Raw genomic sequence first — 16,820 nt, 5'->3', positions numbered from 1 at the left:
TTTGCAAGAGGAATATGGTCATGTGAAAATACAGCTGGCTCTGGAAGCATTTCTTAGTCCATTCCATCTGAGATACTAATCAACAAGAAATCAAGAGTTTATCCAGATTGCAAGAAAAAAAAAATGTGGACTCCCTGCTTTTCAAAATGAGGACACTTCTGGAAATAACACGTTCAGAGTGTGGCATAGCTTGTGTGATGGGCGTAAAGCTCCAAACTATTTTCTCTAGTATGTGTGGTAGGCAGTAAGAGAGGCTACTACATTGCAGGAAAATTCCAAGAAAAGACCATTTCAGCAGAACTGATTTTTAAGGAACAACACAGCATATCGCTGGAAATGAATAGGGTTCATTTAAAAGACATAACAGTCCTTTGATTGCTGAGGCGTAATGGGTGGTTCATATTGAACTTTAGTTTTTAAAATAGCATCTGCCCCGAGCTCTCCGCCAGGTGGGCACGTTCTGCGGCGCTAAGGCAGGCCCTGTCCCCTGCTGTCACGTTCAGTGGGAATGTGTGTGTTTGCTTTAAAAGAAATCATGCTTCTGTGATTTTGTGTTTATATCACAAACGTAAGGTTCCACTTTCAAATAATTACTTCCTCATTATTGCTTCATTGCATAGTTGCTTTGTTTGCTTTTATGGGATTCTTGAAACCTCTGCTCAGGATTATTCCTTCTAGTTATTTTACAATGAAACCCCCCTCCTTTTTTTTCTTTTCTGAAAGGAAAGAGAATGCAATGCATTATCCAAATCTTTTTTTGCTATAAAAGACACTCTTAGGACAATTAGCAAAATCTAAATAAAGTCCATATTAGTATTCTAGCAATTTCCTGATTTTGATAATTGTCCTGTAGTTAGGTAAGAGGATGTCTTTGTTTTTAGAAATATGCACTGAAGTACTAAAAAATAAAGGTACATTATAACTGCTGCTGACTCACAAATGGTTCATGAAGAAAATTCCCTATTATTTTCTCTCTCTCCGTACATACACACACACTTCTTTTTTCCTGAACCAGTTGAGAGTAGGTTATATGCATTATGTCCCTTTACCTCTCTCTTAGCTCAAGCTTCTCTAACAAAATACCATAGATAGGGTGGCTTAAACAACAGATATTTGTTTCTCACTATTTTGGAGACTGGGAAGTCCAAGATCAAGGTGCTGGCAGGCTCAGTTCTTGAGGAGGACCCTCTTCCTGAGGACCCTCTCTTCCTGGCTTGTAGACACTTCTCATAGTATGCTCACGTGGCCTTTCCTCAGTGGGGATCTCTCCCTGCTCTTCTAAGATCAGATGGGCTTCCCTGGTGGTAAAGAATCTGCCTGCCAATGCAAAAGATGCAGGTTCGATCCTTGGATTGGGAAGATCCCCTGGAGAAGGAAATGGCAACCCACTGTAGTATTATTGGGATTACTGGGAAATCCCATGGACAGGAGCCTGGCAAGCTACAGTCCATGGGGTTGCTAAAGAGTCAGACATGACTTAATGACTAAACAACAACAGTCACATCAAGGGCCTCCCAGGTGGCACAGTGGTAAAGAATCCACCTGCCAGTGCAGGAGACACAAGAAAGAGTCTCAGGTTAGTTTCCCTGGTCTGGAAAGATCCCCTGGAGGAGGAAATGGCAGCCTGCTCCAGTATTCTTGCCTGGAAAACCCCGTGGACAGAGGAGCCTGGTGGGCTACAGTCCATGGGGTCACAAAGAGTTGGACACGACTAAACATGGTCACATCAAAAGGGCCCCACCCTTGGGACCTAAACAGATTTATCCCCCAAGGGCCCAGCCTTCAGACACCTTCACACAGAAAGGCTTCGGCCTTTAACGTCTGAATGGGGGCAGAGACACCAACACTCAGCCCCTAACATTGTGCCCAAGGCCCTCCTGTGCGTGCTCAGTCTGTCAGTCACATCCAGCTCTTTGTGTTCCTATAGACTGTAGCCCACCAGGCACCTCGTTCTAAAAGTCATGTTTTTTCAGTTCAGTAGCTCAGTCGTGTCTGACACTGCGACCCCATGGACTGTAGCACGCCAGGCCTCCCTGTCCATCACCAACTCCCAGAGTTCACTCAAACTCATGTCCGTTGAGTTTGATGCCATCCAACCATCTCATCCTCTGTCATCCCCTCTCCTCCTACCTTCAATCTTTCAATCAAGCATTAGGGTCTTTTCAAATGAGTCGGTTCTCCGCATCAGATGGCCAAAGTATTGGAGTTTCAACTTCAGCATAGTCTTTCCAATGAATATTCAGGACTGATTTCCTTTAGGATGGACTGGTTGGATCTCCTTGCAGTCCAGGGGACTCTTGAGAGTCTTCTCCAACACCACAGTTCAAAAGCATCAGTTCTTCGGCGCTCAGCTTTCTTTATGGTCCAACTCTCACATCCATACATGCCTACTGGAAAAACCATAGCCTTGACTAGATAGACTTTTGTTGTCAAAGTAATGTCTCTGCTTTTTAATATGCTGTCTAGGTTGGTCATAGCTTTTCTTCCAAGGAGCAAGCGTCTTTTAATTTCATGGCTGCAGTCACCATCTGCAGTGATTTTGGAGCCCAAGAAAATAAAGTCTGCCACTGTTCCCATTGTTTCCCCATCTATTTACCATGAAGTGATGACCAGATGCTATGATCTTAGTTTTCTGAATGTTGCATTTTACGCCAACTTTTTTGTCTCCTCTTTCACTTTGATCAAGAAGCTTGATGTTTTCACTCTTCTCTTTCACTTTCATCAAGAGGCTTCATCATGTTTTATGGTGTGTGCTTATAGTCTTGACTTAAAAAATTTTTAATTGCCTTTTTTATTTTAGGAAAAAAAATATTACCATTCAAGGAAATGTATCTTGCTATTAATTGGCATTCTTCTTTTTTTTTTTTTAATATACCTGGACATTTATTTTCCAAATATTTTCTTCCATTCCATTGGTTGTCACTTCACTCTGATGATTGTTTCTTTTGCTATGTAGAAGCTCTTTAGTTTGATGCATACCCACTTATTTATTTATTTTTTTTAGCTTACTAAACCGATTTTATTTTATTTTTTAACTTAACAATAATGTATTGGTTTTGCCATATATCAAAATGATCCTTTGATGATTAGTACTAACAGTGTCACACTCTGGTCTGCTCAATGTAAAATTTTTTAACCTGGAGGGAATAAAATGCTAATTTTTTTTTTATTGCCTTGTTGTCAGTATAATTATCAAGTTAGAATGACTGAAAGGCCTCTTAGGAGCCCTCTTGTGGGGTGAATCCAGAATATGAAATAACCCTGTAAGGGCTTATAGCCTGTGTTAGTTGAGAGTGAACTTGATCTCCAGTTCAATTGAGACTAGAAAGGGTCAGATCTGAGTTCTAGGGGTGTCCTAACATTAATTGGGTAATCTCCATAAGTTAATCCCTTCTGTGATAGAGCAAAGAGCATAATGTGCATTTTCATTTACAAATATTTGTTGAGCTCCTGCAAGGTGCCAACTTTCTTTAATACAAATAGTAATAAAAGGCCACTTCCCGCTTGGCTTGCAGGATCTTAGTTTCCCAACCAGGAATTGAATCCATACCCGTGGCAGTGAAAACACAAGAGTCCTAACCACTGGACTGCCAGGGAATTCCCAGAAGGAAACATTATTGAGTACTTACTGTTTGTTCAGTTCAGTCGCTCAGTCATGTCCGACTCTTTGCGACCCCATGGACTGCAGCACGCCAGGCCTCCCTGTCCATCACCAACTCCCAGAGTTTACTCAGACTCACGTCCACTAGTCGGTGATACCATCCAACCATCTCATCCTCTGTTGTCCCCTTCTCCTCCTGCCTTCAATCTTTCCCAGCATCAGGGTCTTTTCAAATGAGTCGGTTCTTTGCATCAGGTGGCCAAAGTATTGGAGTTTCAGCTTCAGCATCAGTCTGTCCAATGAATATTCAGGGTTGATTTCCTTTAGGATGGACTGGTTGGATCTCCTTGTAGTCCAGGGGACTCTCAAGAGTCTTCTCCAACACCAGTTCTAAAGCATCAATGCTTCAGCGCTCAGCTTTCTTTATATTCCAACTCTCACATCCATACATGACTACTGGAAAAGCCATAGCTTTCACTAGGTGAACCTTTGTTGGCAAAATAATGTCTCTGCTTTTTAGTATGCTGTCTAGATTGGTCATAACTTTTCTTCCAAGGAGCAAGTGTCTTTTAATTTCATGGCTGCAGTCACCATCTGCAGTGATTTTGGAGCCTCAAAAAATAAAGTCAGCCACTGTTTCCCCATCTATTTCCCATGAAGTGATGGGACCGGATGCCATGATCTTCATTTTCTGAATGTTGTTAGCACTTAATAAATCCTATCCTAAGTGCTAGTTGTACAGTGAACAGAAATCAACCTGGTGCTTTCCCTTATGGAATATTATACACATATTGGGTGATAACACCATTATTTTTATTTGAATCACGTCAGAGTTCACATTTAGCATTCAGATGGTAAAGAATCTGCCTGCAATGTGGGAGACCTGGGTTGGATCCCTGGGTCGGGAAGATCCTGTGGACAAGGAACTGGCAACCCACTCCAGTATTCTTGCCTTAATAACCTTGCCTGGAGAATCCCGTGGACAGAGGAGCCTGGCAGGCTACAGTCCACGGGGTCACAAAGAGTTGGGCACAGCTGAGCGACTCACACACACGTGCTTTGACTGAGGCCACATTATAGAAGTTGCTTCACAGTTGAAGCAGTTCACTAAAATGCATTCAATTTTATTAAATGAAGCTATGAGAGAATCACACAATATTTCAAAGCAAACTAAGGATTAAACTTTTTGCTTCCTGCTCAGTCCAGCCAACTGTGTGAATTTACATGGTCTTGCTGGTTTGGGTGTGTCTGAAAATAAAGGCAAATGTCTTTTTTAAAGAGATCCACCCACAGCATTCCTGGCATATGTATCTCCACACATTTGTTAGAGACGTAGGAGCTCTGAAAATTGCCTTACTTTTTATTTGTATGTTCCTTTGAGAAAAAACAGTTTAAACAATTTCAGAGTTAAAAGGTGAGTTAGGTACTGGTATTCAAACACGGTGTTCTTACAGCAAAATATTTTTATAGTTTTTTTTTTTTAAATGATCAGGATGTTATTTTTCTTGTGTTTTAAGTGATCTTGATTTTGCTTTGTCCAGCTTAATAGCTTGCTTACATGTTATTACTTTTAAACAATTTTTTAATCTTCAAATATTGACTTATTTTTAACTATTTTGTTCTGAACACATTACAGCTTTGCTCCTGCATAAAAGTTTACTATGCACTAGATGTTAACACAGACTTCCATCTCTGGGGAAGAGATGGATAAAGACCTAAGTCAGTTTTATGAAGTTTTCAGAAGTTCTTTAGGCATCAAATTGAATTAGTACCAACAGATTCCATGTATCTTGCCTATGCAAATGTCTTTCCTCCATCGAATATAGTAATTTCTTCCCAAACTGTTCTGACTTGTAGCATTCTAGTAGCTTTCTCAAGCTAACATTCCCAGGATACAGAAATCTAAAATATATTTAGTCCTTGGATCAGGTTGCCTGAGAGGCCAAGAAAGAGTCTTCTATTCCTTTGGAATTCTTCTTAACTCGAGTACAGTGCTCAATTGAAAATATATGTTCCTGTTAAACTGTGATTATAAATTGTGATGGAAAGGGAAGCCTGGCGTGCTGCAGTCCATGGGGTCACAAAGAGTTGGACACAACTGAGCGACTGAACTGAACTGAAATTGTGATTGACCATCCTCACAGCAGTTGGTTGTTTCAGAGTTAAGATTAAAAGTACATACAAACTACTTCGGTGGAAATTTACTCTAAAGCAACATTTCCATTAAAATTGAACAAAGAGTAAAAAGTTTTCACCTATGGGATCAAAAGTATAGTACCTTGGTGTTTATGTGTTAAAATTTGGATATCCCAAAAAAAGGAAGCTAGGCATAATCTTACAGTGTTTGGAAAGAGTCACTAGGTCAGGATGAAGGAGAACAGAATGATTTCAGGACTGTTACTGATCACTCTAACAGTTTTTCCCTTGTGTTAGATTTCACTTGCTTTATACAATGCTGGATCACTCTTATGTAAGCATTTGACTTCTGCACATAATTTATTTGTGTTAGCACTCACAACAAAGGCCAGTATAAACTGTGAGTTTTCATAGGGCCTCGTGGTGATAATTATTTGAAATGCTATGGCTTGATGACTTTAAGAATATAAGCTAGTAAAACATTTATGAATGTTTTGTTTTATTCTAAAACCAAATTTACTTTTGATTATTTGTAAGCTAATATGCCTGTTTTCAGAACAGGCTTTCTCTTTGTCCATTTTTGTTTTCTTCATTAGAACAAAGAAAATTATGCATTCTCCAACTATACCATTTTAGGATCTCTTTCATAAAATAAAATGATAGAAATCAGTGTTAAGCGTTTTTCTTAGACAGTCCTTCTTCCCTTGTTTCTCTTTGCTGTTCATCTAAAATATATGTAACTTGAAACTTATTTCCATTGAAAAAAATTGTGCCCTGCTTAGAACTTAGTGGATGTTTGGTTGTTTTTTTTTTTTTGACAATTACTTAGAGAATTCTGAAGGTTACACATCTGTCGGGACTCAAATTTTAAGTAGTAATCTTTTGCTTACCATGACTGAAATAAACATTTTTAACTTCCCTTTTAGATACATCATGTTACAGAAAATGGAGGACTGTATAAAAGACCCTTTAATGAAGGTTTTGAAGAAACACCAATGCTGGTTGCTGTGCTTACTTACGTGGGGTATGGTGTCCTCACTCTCTTTGGATATCTTCGCGATTTCTTGAGGCATTGGAGAATTGAAAAGTGTCACCATGCAACCGAAAGAGAGGAACAAAAGGTAATTGTCAGTCTTCAATTCTGTAAATGGAAGCCTCTTATCTTGCTGTTTTCACTGATTTTTTTTCTCTAGGTGTTGGGTATACATTAAAATTTTAAAAAAAGGTAATAATAATCTAGATGCAGTTGAATGAAAACATTCCACAAGGAAAGTGAGGACAAAGGTAAAATCACAGAGAAATCAGAGGATTTAACATAATTTCATCATCACAAGAATCGATACTTAATGGCTAAGAAAGCTGCAGTTCACAGGTTAAGCAATGTTTCCAAGATGTGTGATGTTAGAACTGGCTTGTGGAGACGGGTCTGTGAAGAGCCGAAGCCATGACCTTTCTGTTCACAGTACCGCATGGGGTCCCACGTTGTGTACAGTCTTCAGGAAAGATCATGTTCTTCAGAACACGTGTTGTGTTTTGTCATAGACATGTTGTACACTCCTGTCTTGTTCACAGGTCACCTCTACTCCCCAAAAACACAGACCCTCAAGCAGAATGTGACTGAGCTACTCTGTTTCCATGGAAAGCAGTCTTGTTTTAGTCATGGTAAACAGAGATGTAATGATTGTCTCTGGGGAGGAGACCCTCTTCCCCTCACTTCACTTTTCTCTGCATACTCCTTTGTGCCTCTGTAGTGAAGTATAATATACATGTATTATCTGCTCTTTAAAAAATTGTTGTAAATCAACTATACTCCAATAAAATACAAACAAACAAAGCCTAAGTTATCTTGTACTAAGGAACAACAGTATGTTTTTTCCCAAACCAAAACTTTCGTTATGGGCATTTTTTAAGTTTTTCGATTTTATTATTTTAAATGATAAAAGATTTTCTTTTTCCCATAATACATGTGTTTTTTTTCCTTTTTCCATTGAAAAAAATAAGTAAATAGAATCAGAGGGAAATAATGTCCAATCTTGCAAAAAGCAAACTTGAGTGTTCTCGCATGTGAAGTATGGAGAGGGTGGCCCTCCAGGCCAGGGCATGTGCTCAATCAGAGAAGGGATTCAGAAGTTGGGCGCTTGTGGCCCACCGAACCTCTCACTTTCATGGGGCGGCGTAAGAGGAGCGACGCAGACGTGGCGGCGGTGAGACCAGCACTGAGAGAGGGCAGTGATACTGGGAGTAGATGGCGAGACGCGGGGAGGGGAGTAAAGCGCCAGGAAACACGGGGAGGGAAAGGGCGTCCTCAGCTCCTAGGAGGAGGAAACCAGTCAGCATGGGGATTGGGGATCCTGAAACTGGGAGAGCTGAGGAGCCAGGCCCTCTTCTCTCAGTCAACCATGCTGTCCCCTCCCCAGCCCCAGAGCCACAAGCTGCCCTTCCTTGTTGCCCTAACTAAGGCAAGCAAAACCCTGCTTTCTGAACTCTAGAACTCATTCTGAATGCCAGCCTAGAAAGCGCACGTGTGAGAAGCTGTGTTTGAATGTTTGGTAGGCAGTGAGAGGTCCTAGGCAGTTTTGAGCAGGGGAGTGACTGGAGTGTGTGCACAGCTGGCGCGCGCTCTCACAGTGTGATGGAAGAACAGATGAACCCGTGGGATGCGCCTGAACTCCTTTGTGAAGGAGGACATTGTCTTCGGAACTTGTTTCACGTCTCCAAAGGGTAAATTGACTGTTTGGAAGCATTGGGACTGCCTGTGTGTGTACTTCACTTTGTGTACAAGGATTGGAACACATGGATTTTCTTCTTAAATCTGATTCTGTTGAGGAAACACAAACACTTCAAAATTATGGGCCTTTGCTAAGCACCGTGCAGGCAAATAGTACTTGGATTGTATGCAGACGTAGAACAAAAAAGTAAGCTGAGTAGCACAGAGTGAATCAGGAAATAATTCTTGAAGGAAGTAACGGGAGGAAGTATGTAGAACAGAGGGGACATTTACCTATAGAGTTTGTTCATGGGACGACCGTACTCAGTCATTCAAATCATTTCAGTAGGATTTTCATAGTAGATGGCATTAGCAGCTAAAACCTGAATTCTGCCATTTTCTTGTAACAGTTCAGCTTTTAGAAGGGAAGGAAGGCTTCTTTGGCTTTATGGTAGATCGTGTGTGTTTTCTTATGCTGGATTAGATGTAGAGAGAGGAATAGGCCATTTTTAAAGTGTTGCACCAGAAAGAGGGGAGGGAAAGTGCTTGCTTAGGATCTGAAATGCAAATATAATGTTGTTACTTTCTTATTTTCCTGAGTGAGTGGTGCTTGTAACCACATCCTTATTTTTTCCCTCATTCCATTTCAAAAGAGAGCCTCTTAAACTATTTATGTTAGTTCTTCTTTCTATGTTGCTTTGGGTAGAAATGAACCACACAGTCATGCTAGTAAAGGTGAGTTTTGCATAAGTGTGTTCTGTTTTACATAACTTGCATAAAATTGTTGGAATTCTTTACTGCTTGATTCTCTGTTACTGGTGGTGTTTTGGATGAAAATGTTTTTTTTCTCAGTCTGATTTCTTTATTATGTGAAGTGAAGTTAGTAGTCAGAAACATGCATGCGATAGATACAGTAAAAGCTTGAGTTAATAAAAATGTTCCAACATCTAAATAGGAAATACCTAGAAGTCAGGAGCAAATCATGGTGGGTAGTTACCACACGGGCTTCCCTGGTGGCTCAGCGGTAAAGAATCTGCCTGAAGTGCTGGAGACTCAGGTTCAGTCCCTGCATCAGGAAGATTACCTGGAGGAAGAAGTGGCAACCCACTCCAGTCTTCTTGTCTGGAGAATCCCCATGGACAGAGGAGCCTGGTGGGCTGCAAAGAATCGGCCATAGCTGAGCGACTAAGCACAGCACATCGCTAGTTAACAATGTCGTGATAGTTTAAAGTGAACAGTGAAGGGACTCAGCCATATGTATACTTGTATCACTCTCCTCCAAACTCCCCTCCCATCCAGGCTGCCACATAACATTGGGCCAGAGTTCCGTGTGGTCTACAGTAGGCCCCTGTTTGTTATCCAACACTTTTTTTTCTTCTAATGCTTATTTATTCATTTAATTTTGTCTGTGCTGGGTCTTCGTTACCGCGAGAGCTGCTCTCTTCTAGTTGCAGTGCTCGAGCCTCTTGCTGTGTGGCGTTTCTTGTTGGCGAGCACAGGCTCTAGGGCTTTAGGGCTTTAGTAGCTGTGGCACGTGGGCTCAGTAGCTGCAGCTCAGGTTCCAGAGCACGGGCTCAGTTGCCCGGCAGCGTGTGGGATCTTCCCTCCTCAGGGATTGAACTTGTGTCTCCTGCATTGGCAGGTGGATACTTTACCACTGAACCTCCAAGGAAGTCCCCTGCTTTTTTTTTTTTTAAACAGCTTTATTGAGATATAATTCATATACCATGAAGAGCACCTGTTTAAAACGTACAGTTGAATGATTTTTATTACTATTTACAGAAAACATACAGCCAGCACCATAAGCTAATCTTAAAGCATTTTCATTATCTGAAAAAGGAACCCATATCCAATAACAATCTCCCTTCCTCCCTCACCCCACGCTCAGTAGCCACTAATCTACTTTCTGTCTGTAGACATTTCATATAAATGGGATCATACAGTGTATAATTTTTTGTGTCTGGCTTCTTTCACTTGGAATGTTTTTGAAATTCATCCATGTATAAAAAGTGAAAAAAAGTGTTAGTCACTCTGTTGTGTCTGACTCTTTGCAACCCCATCGACTGTGCCCGCCAGGCTTCTCTGTCCATGGGGTTCTCCAGGCAAGAGTACTAGAGTGGGATGTCATTCTCTTCTCCAGGGGATCTTCCCGACCCAGGGATCGAACCTGGGTCTCCTGCATCACAGGTAGATTCTTTACTGTCTGAGCCACCAGGGAAGCCCCATGGTATAGTATTTCAATTATTCTTTTTTTTTTTTTGCTAAATCACATTTCATTGTATAGAATAGTCGTCTGTTTTTATTTCTTCTAGGGATTTCTCACTGGGAATCTAAATCCAGAATAAACCTTTTTTAGTTTCATTGAATGTTACCACTTTCCCCTTTTGCACTAGTGATGTTGCTAGGTTTGCAAGAGTTTCCCTGTCACCTATTAGGCTTTTTTGTTTATAGCAACAATGTAGCTTTTTTTAGGAAGTTTTTTTGACTTTTGAATCTTGAGGTCTCTGTTTCTTTATTTAGCTGTTCTTTGCATTCAGCAGTTTGAAACTGTTTTTTACTGTTAACTCAGGATGTGGAAGTTTAAAAAACAGGTGTCCTATCCCCTATGCTCAGTCATTCCAAGTTTAAATTGAGTATCGTTGCAGTGTCAAACTGGCAAACCGATTTCAAAATGCTTATTATGATAAAGTTTAAAAACAATAATAAAATTCATAGGTCCCAGAGACTACCTGTAAGCCCTCAACAGCTCTTAAATCCCAGTGTAAGAAACCATGTTGAGGTTTCCTTAGATTTCAAGCTACATTTTGGTTTTGTTGCTTCTCATTAGAACATTTGGGAAATGCCTTGACATCTTTGGTAGTAGATGACTGAAAATGTAAAAGAACAGTCTTCTCTACCTAAGTGTGGCTGTCCAGGCTGTCCAGTAGAGCTGGTCATGGATAACACAAGCCAGTGCTCTGCTCCTGGTCACTGCACAGTCAGTGCTGGCCTCTGAGTCAGCTTGGCCTCAGTTTGTCCTATATCACATCATTGCAAGTAGCATAGATGGTTATTTCTCCCATCTCAGGAAAAAACCTTCTCTCGATCCTTTCTCCTCATTTACGGCTCCTTTCTTCTTTTAAAGCAGAGTTCTTCGATGTAGCAATGTCTTTCTTTCTGCTGTCCACTGAACCCACTCCAGTCCAGATTTTGCCCCCAACACTTCAACTTAAAACGACTCCCATATCGCAAAATCTGATAGTCCTTTCTCAGTCTTCGTCCTGTTTGGCCTCTCAGCAGCATTTGACCCAGTTGATCACTCCCTCCTTCTGAAGCATTTTGCTCACTTGTTTCCTAGACCTGATTGCCTGTTTTTCCCCCGTCTTTCTGGCTGTTTTCGCTCATCCTCTCCTGCTGCATCCTTGTCATTTGCCCACCTTCTCAGTGTTGATGTAGGTGTGGCACAGGCTTCATGCTTAGTCCTCTTCTCCTCTCATCTGTACTCACTCCGTTGGTGATTTCATCTGCTGTTTTGGTTTTCAGTGCCCCTCTGTACAACGAGAATGTCTAAATACATGTCTCTAGCACTGTCTCCTTCACTGGGCTCTACACTGTGTAGGTAGCTGCCCACTTGGCATCTCCACATAGGCCCCGCAAACTCTGCTTGTCTAAAACTGAGCTGACATACTCTTCTCTAATCAACCAGCAGTCTTCCCTATCTCCGTGAATAACAGTTCTCTTCTTCCAGTTGCTTAGGCTTTGGAGTTAATCCTCTGTTCTTCTTTTTGGCATATGCCTTTTGTAGTCCATTAGGAAATTCAGACTTCACCCCTTTTAATCAATCTTAATTTATCACCTGCTGCTGCTGCTAAGTCGCTTCAGTCGTGTCTGACTCTGTGGGACCCAGTGGACGACAGCCCACCAGGGGTTCTCCAGGCAAGGACACTGGAGTGGGTTGCCATTTCCTTCTCCAATGTGTGAAAGTGAAGTCGCTCAGTTGTGTCCGACCCTCAGCGACCCCATGGACTGCAGCCTTCCAGGCTCCTCCGTCCATGGGATTTTCCAGGCAAGAGTGCTGGAGTGGGGTGCCATTGCCTTCTCCAAATTTATCACCTAGGCATAATTTATTGTTTACTTAGCCTCTCACTCCTCTGCTCCAGGCACACTGGTCTCTTTGCATTTCCTTCAAGGCTCTAAGTAAGTATACTCTTGCCTCGATGCCATTGCACTTGCTGTTCACCTGCCAGGAAAGCTCTGCCCCAGGTAGTCTTGTGGATGGTTTCCTTGCTTTCTCTTCCTTATTGTACCCTGGCCACCCTAGCTAAGTTTCAGCATGACGCTAGCATTTTACATCCTGCTTCTCTGTTTGATTTTTGTTTTCATTAGCACTTTTCACTACTGACATACTTTATATTTTATACATGTGTCTTGTTTCAATATCTATTTCTTCCACCAAAGCATAAATTCCACAAGGGCAAAGAGTATTACTTTCTTTTTGTTCACTGTATAATCAGTGCCTGAAAGACTGCTTGGCACATGTTAATGTATCATATTACACTTTCAGTTAAGTGTCTAAGAGGTAAGTGCTAAAATGTGAGTGGTGGTAATAATTACAGTGAAAAGTTCTGGGCTTTGAATTGATGTATTCACAGTCCTGTCTGTGTTTTTGTGTGTGTGTATACATATTCAGATGCAGACACACAGATGACCCACTTTTAGATTTAGAGAAAACAAATGTCTCTAATCTTGAAATCTCATTTTATGCTTTCACTGATGTTACAGAAACAGCAAGGAAGTGACCTCCTATAACATTAAAAACATGAAAGAACACACAGTAAGTAACGTGGCTTACATGGATAATAGGGAAAGCTCTTGACCACGATTCAGAGATTTTAAAGTCACCAGCTTAATACTTTTCTCAGGTTATTTCACCTCATTGTCTTCATTAAGTAGAGCTAGAGATGACATTGTTAGTTTATAACACCCCTAGCCACATAATGCCTTTTTTTAATTAATTTTTATTGGAGTTCCTTTACAATGTTGTGTTAGTTTCTGCTGTACAGCAAAGTGAGCCAGCTGTGCATGTGCATATATGCCCTCTTTTTTGGATTGTTTTTCATTTTCGTTACTTCTTCAGGTGGGAATTATATAGGATTTTCAAATTCTTTTAATTTAAGTATTGAAACAATTTTGTCATGCTTCAGCTATCTCTGGACATACCTTATGAGGTTATTTCCTTCTTTAGAAAAGGTGTTGCCAAAATAAAAATTTAGACCATTAAAGACTTTTTATCATTAGCCTGTCTTTGATATGCGGTATCCTCTTTGTCATGCTTCCTAGGTGGCTCAGTGGTAAAGAACCCACTTGCTAATGCAGGACCTGCAGGGATTCAACCCCTGGGCTGGGAAGATTCCCTGGAGGAGGAAATAGCAAACTCATTCCAGTGTTCTTGTCTGGATAATCCGTGGACGGAGTGGGGGGAGGTGGGGGGGGGTAGTCCATGGGGTCTCAGAGTCAGACATGACTGAGCACACACACAGTCAGTCAGTCATCCTGTTTATCACCATGAAATGTCTCAACAGTACTGTAGTAACCCATAAACAGCGTTCAGTTCAGCTGCTCAGTTGTGTCCCGACTCTTTGTGACCCCGTGAATCGCAGCACACCAGGCCTCCCTGTCCATCACCAACTCCTGGAGTTCACTCAGACTCACGTCCATAGAGTCAGTGATGCCATCCAGCCTTCCTCTGTCATCCCCTTCTCCTCCTGCCCCTAATCCCTCCCAGCATCAGGGTCTTTTCCAATGAGTCAACTTTTCACATGAGGTGGCCAAAGTATTGGAGTTTCAGCTTCAGCATCAGTCCTTCCAAAGAACACCCAGGACCAATCTCCTTTAGAATGGACTGGTTGGATCTCCTTGCAGTCCAAGGGACTCTCAAGAGTCTTCTCCAACACCACAGTTCAAAAGCATCAATTCTTCGGCACTCAGCTTCCTTCACAGTCCAACTCTCACATCCATACATGACCACTGGAAAAACCATAGCCTTGACTAGACGGACCTTTGTTGGCAAAGTAATGTCTCTGCTTTTGAATATACTATCTAGGTTGGTCGTAACTTTCCTTCCAAGGAGTAAGCGTCTTAATTTCATGGCTGCAATCACCATCTGCAGTGATTTTTGGAGCCCAAAAAAATAAAGTCTGACACTGTTTCCACTGTTTCTCCATCTATTTGCCATGAAGTGATGGTACCAGATGCCATGATCTTAGTTTTCTGAATGTTGAGCTTTAAGCCAACTTTTTCACTCTCCTTTTTCACTTTCATCAAGAGGCTTTTTAGTTCCTCTTCACTTTCTGCCATAAGGGTGGTGTCATCTGCATATCTGAGGTTATTGATATTTCTCCCGGCAATCTTGATTCCAGCTTGTGCTTCTTCCAGCCCAGCGTTTCTCATGATGTACTCTGCATATAAGTTAAATAAGTAGGGTGACAATATACAGCCTTGATGTACTCCTTTTCCTATTTGGAACCAGTCTGTTGTTCCATGTCCAGTTCTAACTGTTGCTTCCTGACCTGCATATAGGTTTCTCAAGAGGCAGGTCAGGTGGTCTGGTATTCCCATCTCTTTTAGAATTTTCCACAGTTTATTGTGATCCACACAGTCAAAGGCTTTGGCATAGTCAATAAAGCAGAAATAGATGTTTTTCTAGAGAATTTTTAAAGAAAAGGTTTCCGGTGTGTAGCCTTCAGTTTCAGTGGCCGAAGGTTTGGAATCACCCTGATGTTTCCCGAATAGCTACGTCCCTTAGTGTCAGCAGACACAGTGGGTTTTCTTGCGGTCAGATGTTAAAGAAAATTGGGTTACATGCTGTTGAGCCAGGCAGTTCAACAGACTTTGTCATGTAAAACTTCTGTGTGAGAATTATTGGAAAATGCTCTTTCCTTTACTTTTTAACCTGTTCATTGGTTATATATAACCAATATATACATATGTACAACACACATCGTGGATGTGGCTGTAATGAGCGCTTATATAAGTGAGCAGTGATGAAACTACCACCTTAGGGGTAACACATTGCTGTCACCTCAGAAACCACACCCCACACGTCGCTTCTCAGTCCTGCCTTTTCCCTCTCCCTTAGGCTAGCGATTGTCTTGACTTTTCTTTATGGTTTTATCATCTGCATGTATATCTATAAGCAATAAAATTTAGTTAAGCCCAGTTTTGAACATTCTATAAATGGATTTGCATTGTATGTATGTTTTTGTGCCTTAGTTTATGTATTCAGCGTAGGATTCAGCTGTTTTATGGTGTACTTCTGCTTCATTTGTTTTCATTGCTGTATAGAATCCCAATGTAAGAGTATAACTACTAAAGTTTATCTACTCTAGTATCAGTGGACATTGAGGCTTTTTTTTTTTCCAGTTTTTGTCAGTGACTCATAAAGCTGCTGTCAGCTTTCTAATATATGTTTCCTGAACATGTATCTATGAATTTCTCAAGTCTTAGAATACATGGGTTATAGAATATGCATGTCTTCAACTTTACTAAATAGTAACAAACTGTTTTTCAAAGTGATTGTACTATTTTTTACACTTACCAGCTGTGTTTGAGAGTTCTCATTGTTTCACATCCTAACCAACAATTACTATTGTCAGAATTTAATTTTTTTTTTTTGCCAGTTCTGGTGTATTTATGTCTGGTATCTCATTGTAGTTTTAATTTGCATTTCTCAGTTGCCCAATTAAGCTAAACACCTTTGCATTATGTTTAATGATCATTTGATGTTTCTATTTTGTGAAGTGCCAATTAAAATCTTTGGCCTGTTTATCTCTTGGCTTTCTCTTTTGTTTTGTTTTTTTCTTAGCAGTTTATAGGAAATTTTTATGTCTTCTAGAAGACATTTTACAACTGTCTAAGCCCATTTTGTGACTTGTCTTGCCACTCTTGTGTATATCTTTCTAAAAAACTTATTTGTTTTTGATTGAAGAATAATTGCTGTACAGTATTCTGTTGGTTTCTACCAAACATCAGCGTGAATCAGCCTTAGGTTTTCTGTGTGTGTCTTTTAATGAACAGAAGTTCTTTTAAAGTAAGCAGATTTATCCATCTTCCTTTATGAATAGTGCCTTTGTACTTTGTTTAAGGTATTTTGTCCTAAATCTGTGAATTTGTTTTCCTGTTTTCGTTGCATTTTAAATAATAAATATACATCAAATCACATGAAAATACCAATATTTGACCATTTTTGAACTGCTAAAATGATAATTTCAATGTGATTCAGTCTAATAAAATAAGATAAAGAAGGAAGGGCATATATCTGGACATAGTATAGATGTGTAAAGGTGTATAATATGGCTGTATATAATATGGTAGGTAAGTTCAACTTAGGTTGTGATA

At 40.6% G+C, this 16,820-nt stretch overlaps 1 protein-coding gene across 1 annotated transcript in view; it reads left to right on the top strand.

Moving 5' to 3' along the window:
- Positions 1 to 16,820, top strand: part of SPTLC2 (serine palmitoyltransferase long chain base subunit 2) — a 96,777-nt gene that overhangs the window by 18,690 nt on the left and 61,267 nt on the right. Inside the window, exon 2 of the mRNA XM_055538756.1 lies at positions 6,664 to 6,858. Within this exon, the coding sequence (XP_055394731.1) occupies positions 6,664 to 6,858 (195 nt within the window). The remainder of the gene's footprint in view (positions 1 to 6,663; positions 6,859 to 16,820) is intronic.

Source organism: Bubalus kerabau, chromosome 10 (assembly GCF_029407905.1).
Source record: "Bubalus kerabau isolate K-KA32 ecotype Philippines breed swamp buffalo chromosome 10, PCC_UOA_SB_1v2, whole genome shotgun sequence".
Classification (NCBI taxonomy): domain Eukaryota; kingdom Metazoa; phylum Chordata; class Mammalia; order Artiodactyla; family Bovidae; genus Bubalus; species Bubalus kerabau.
The sequence above is the reverse complement of the archived record's forward strand: the minus strand, read 5'-3'. Positions and strand labels throughout refer to the sequence as shown.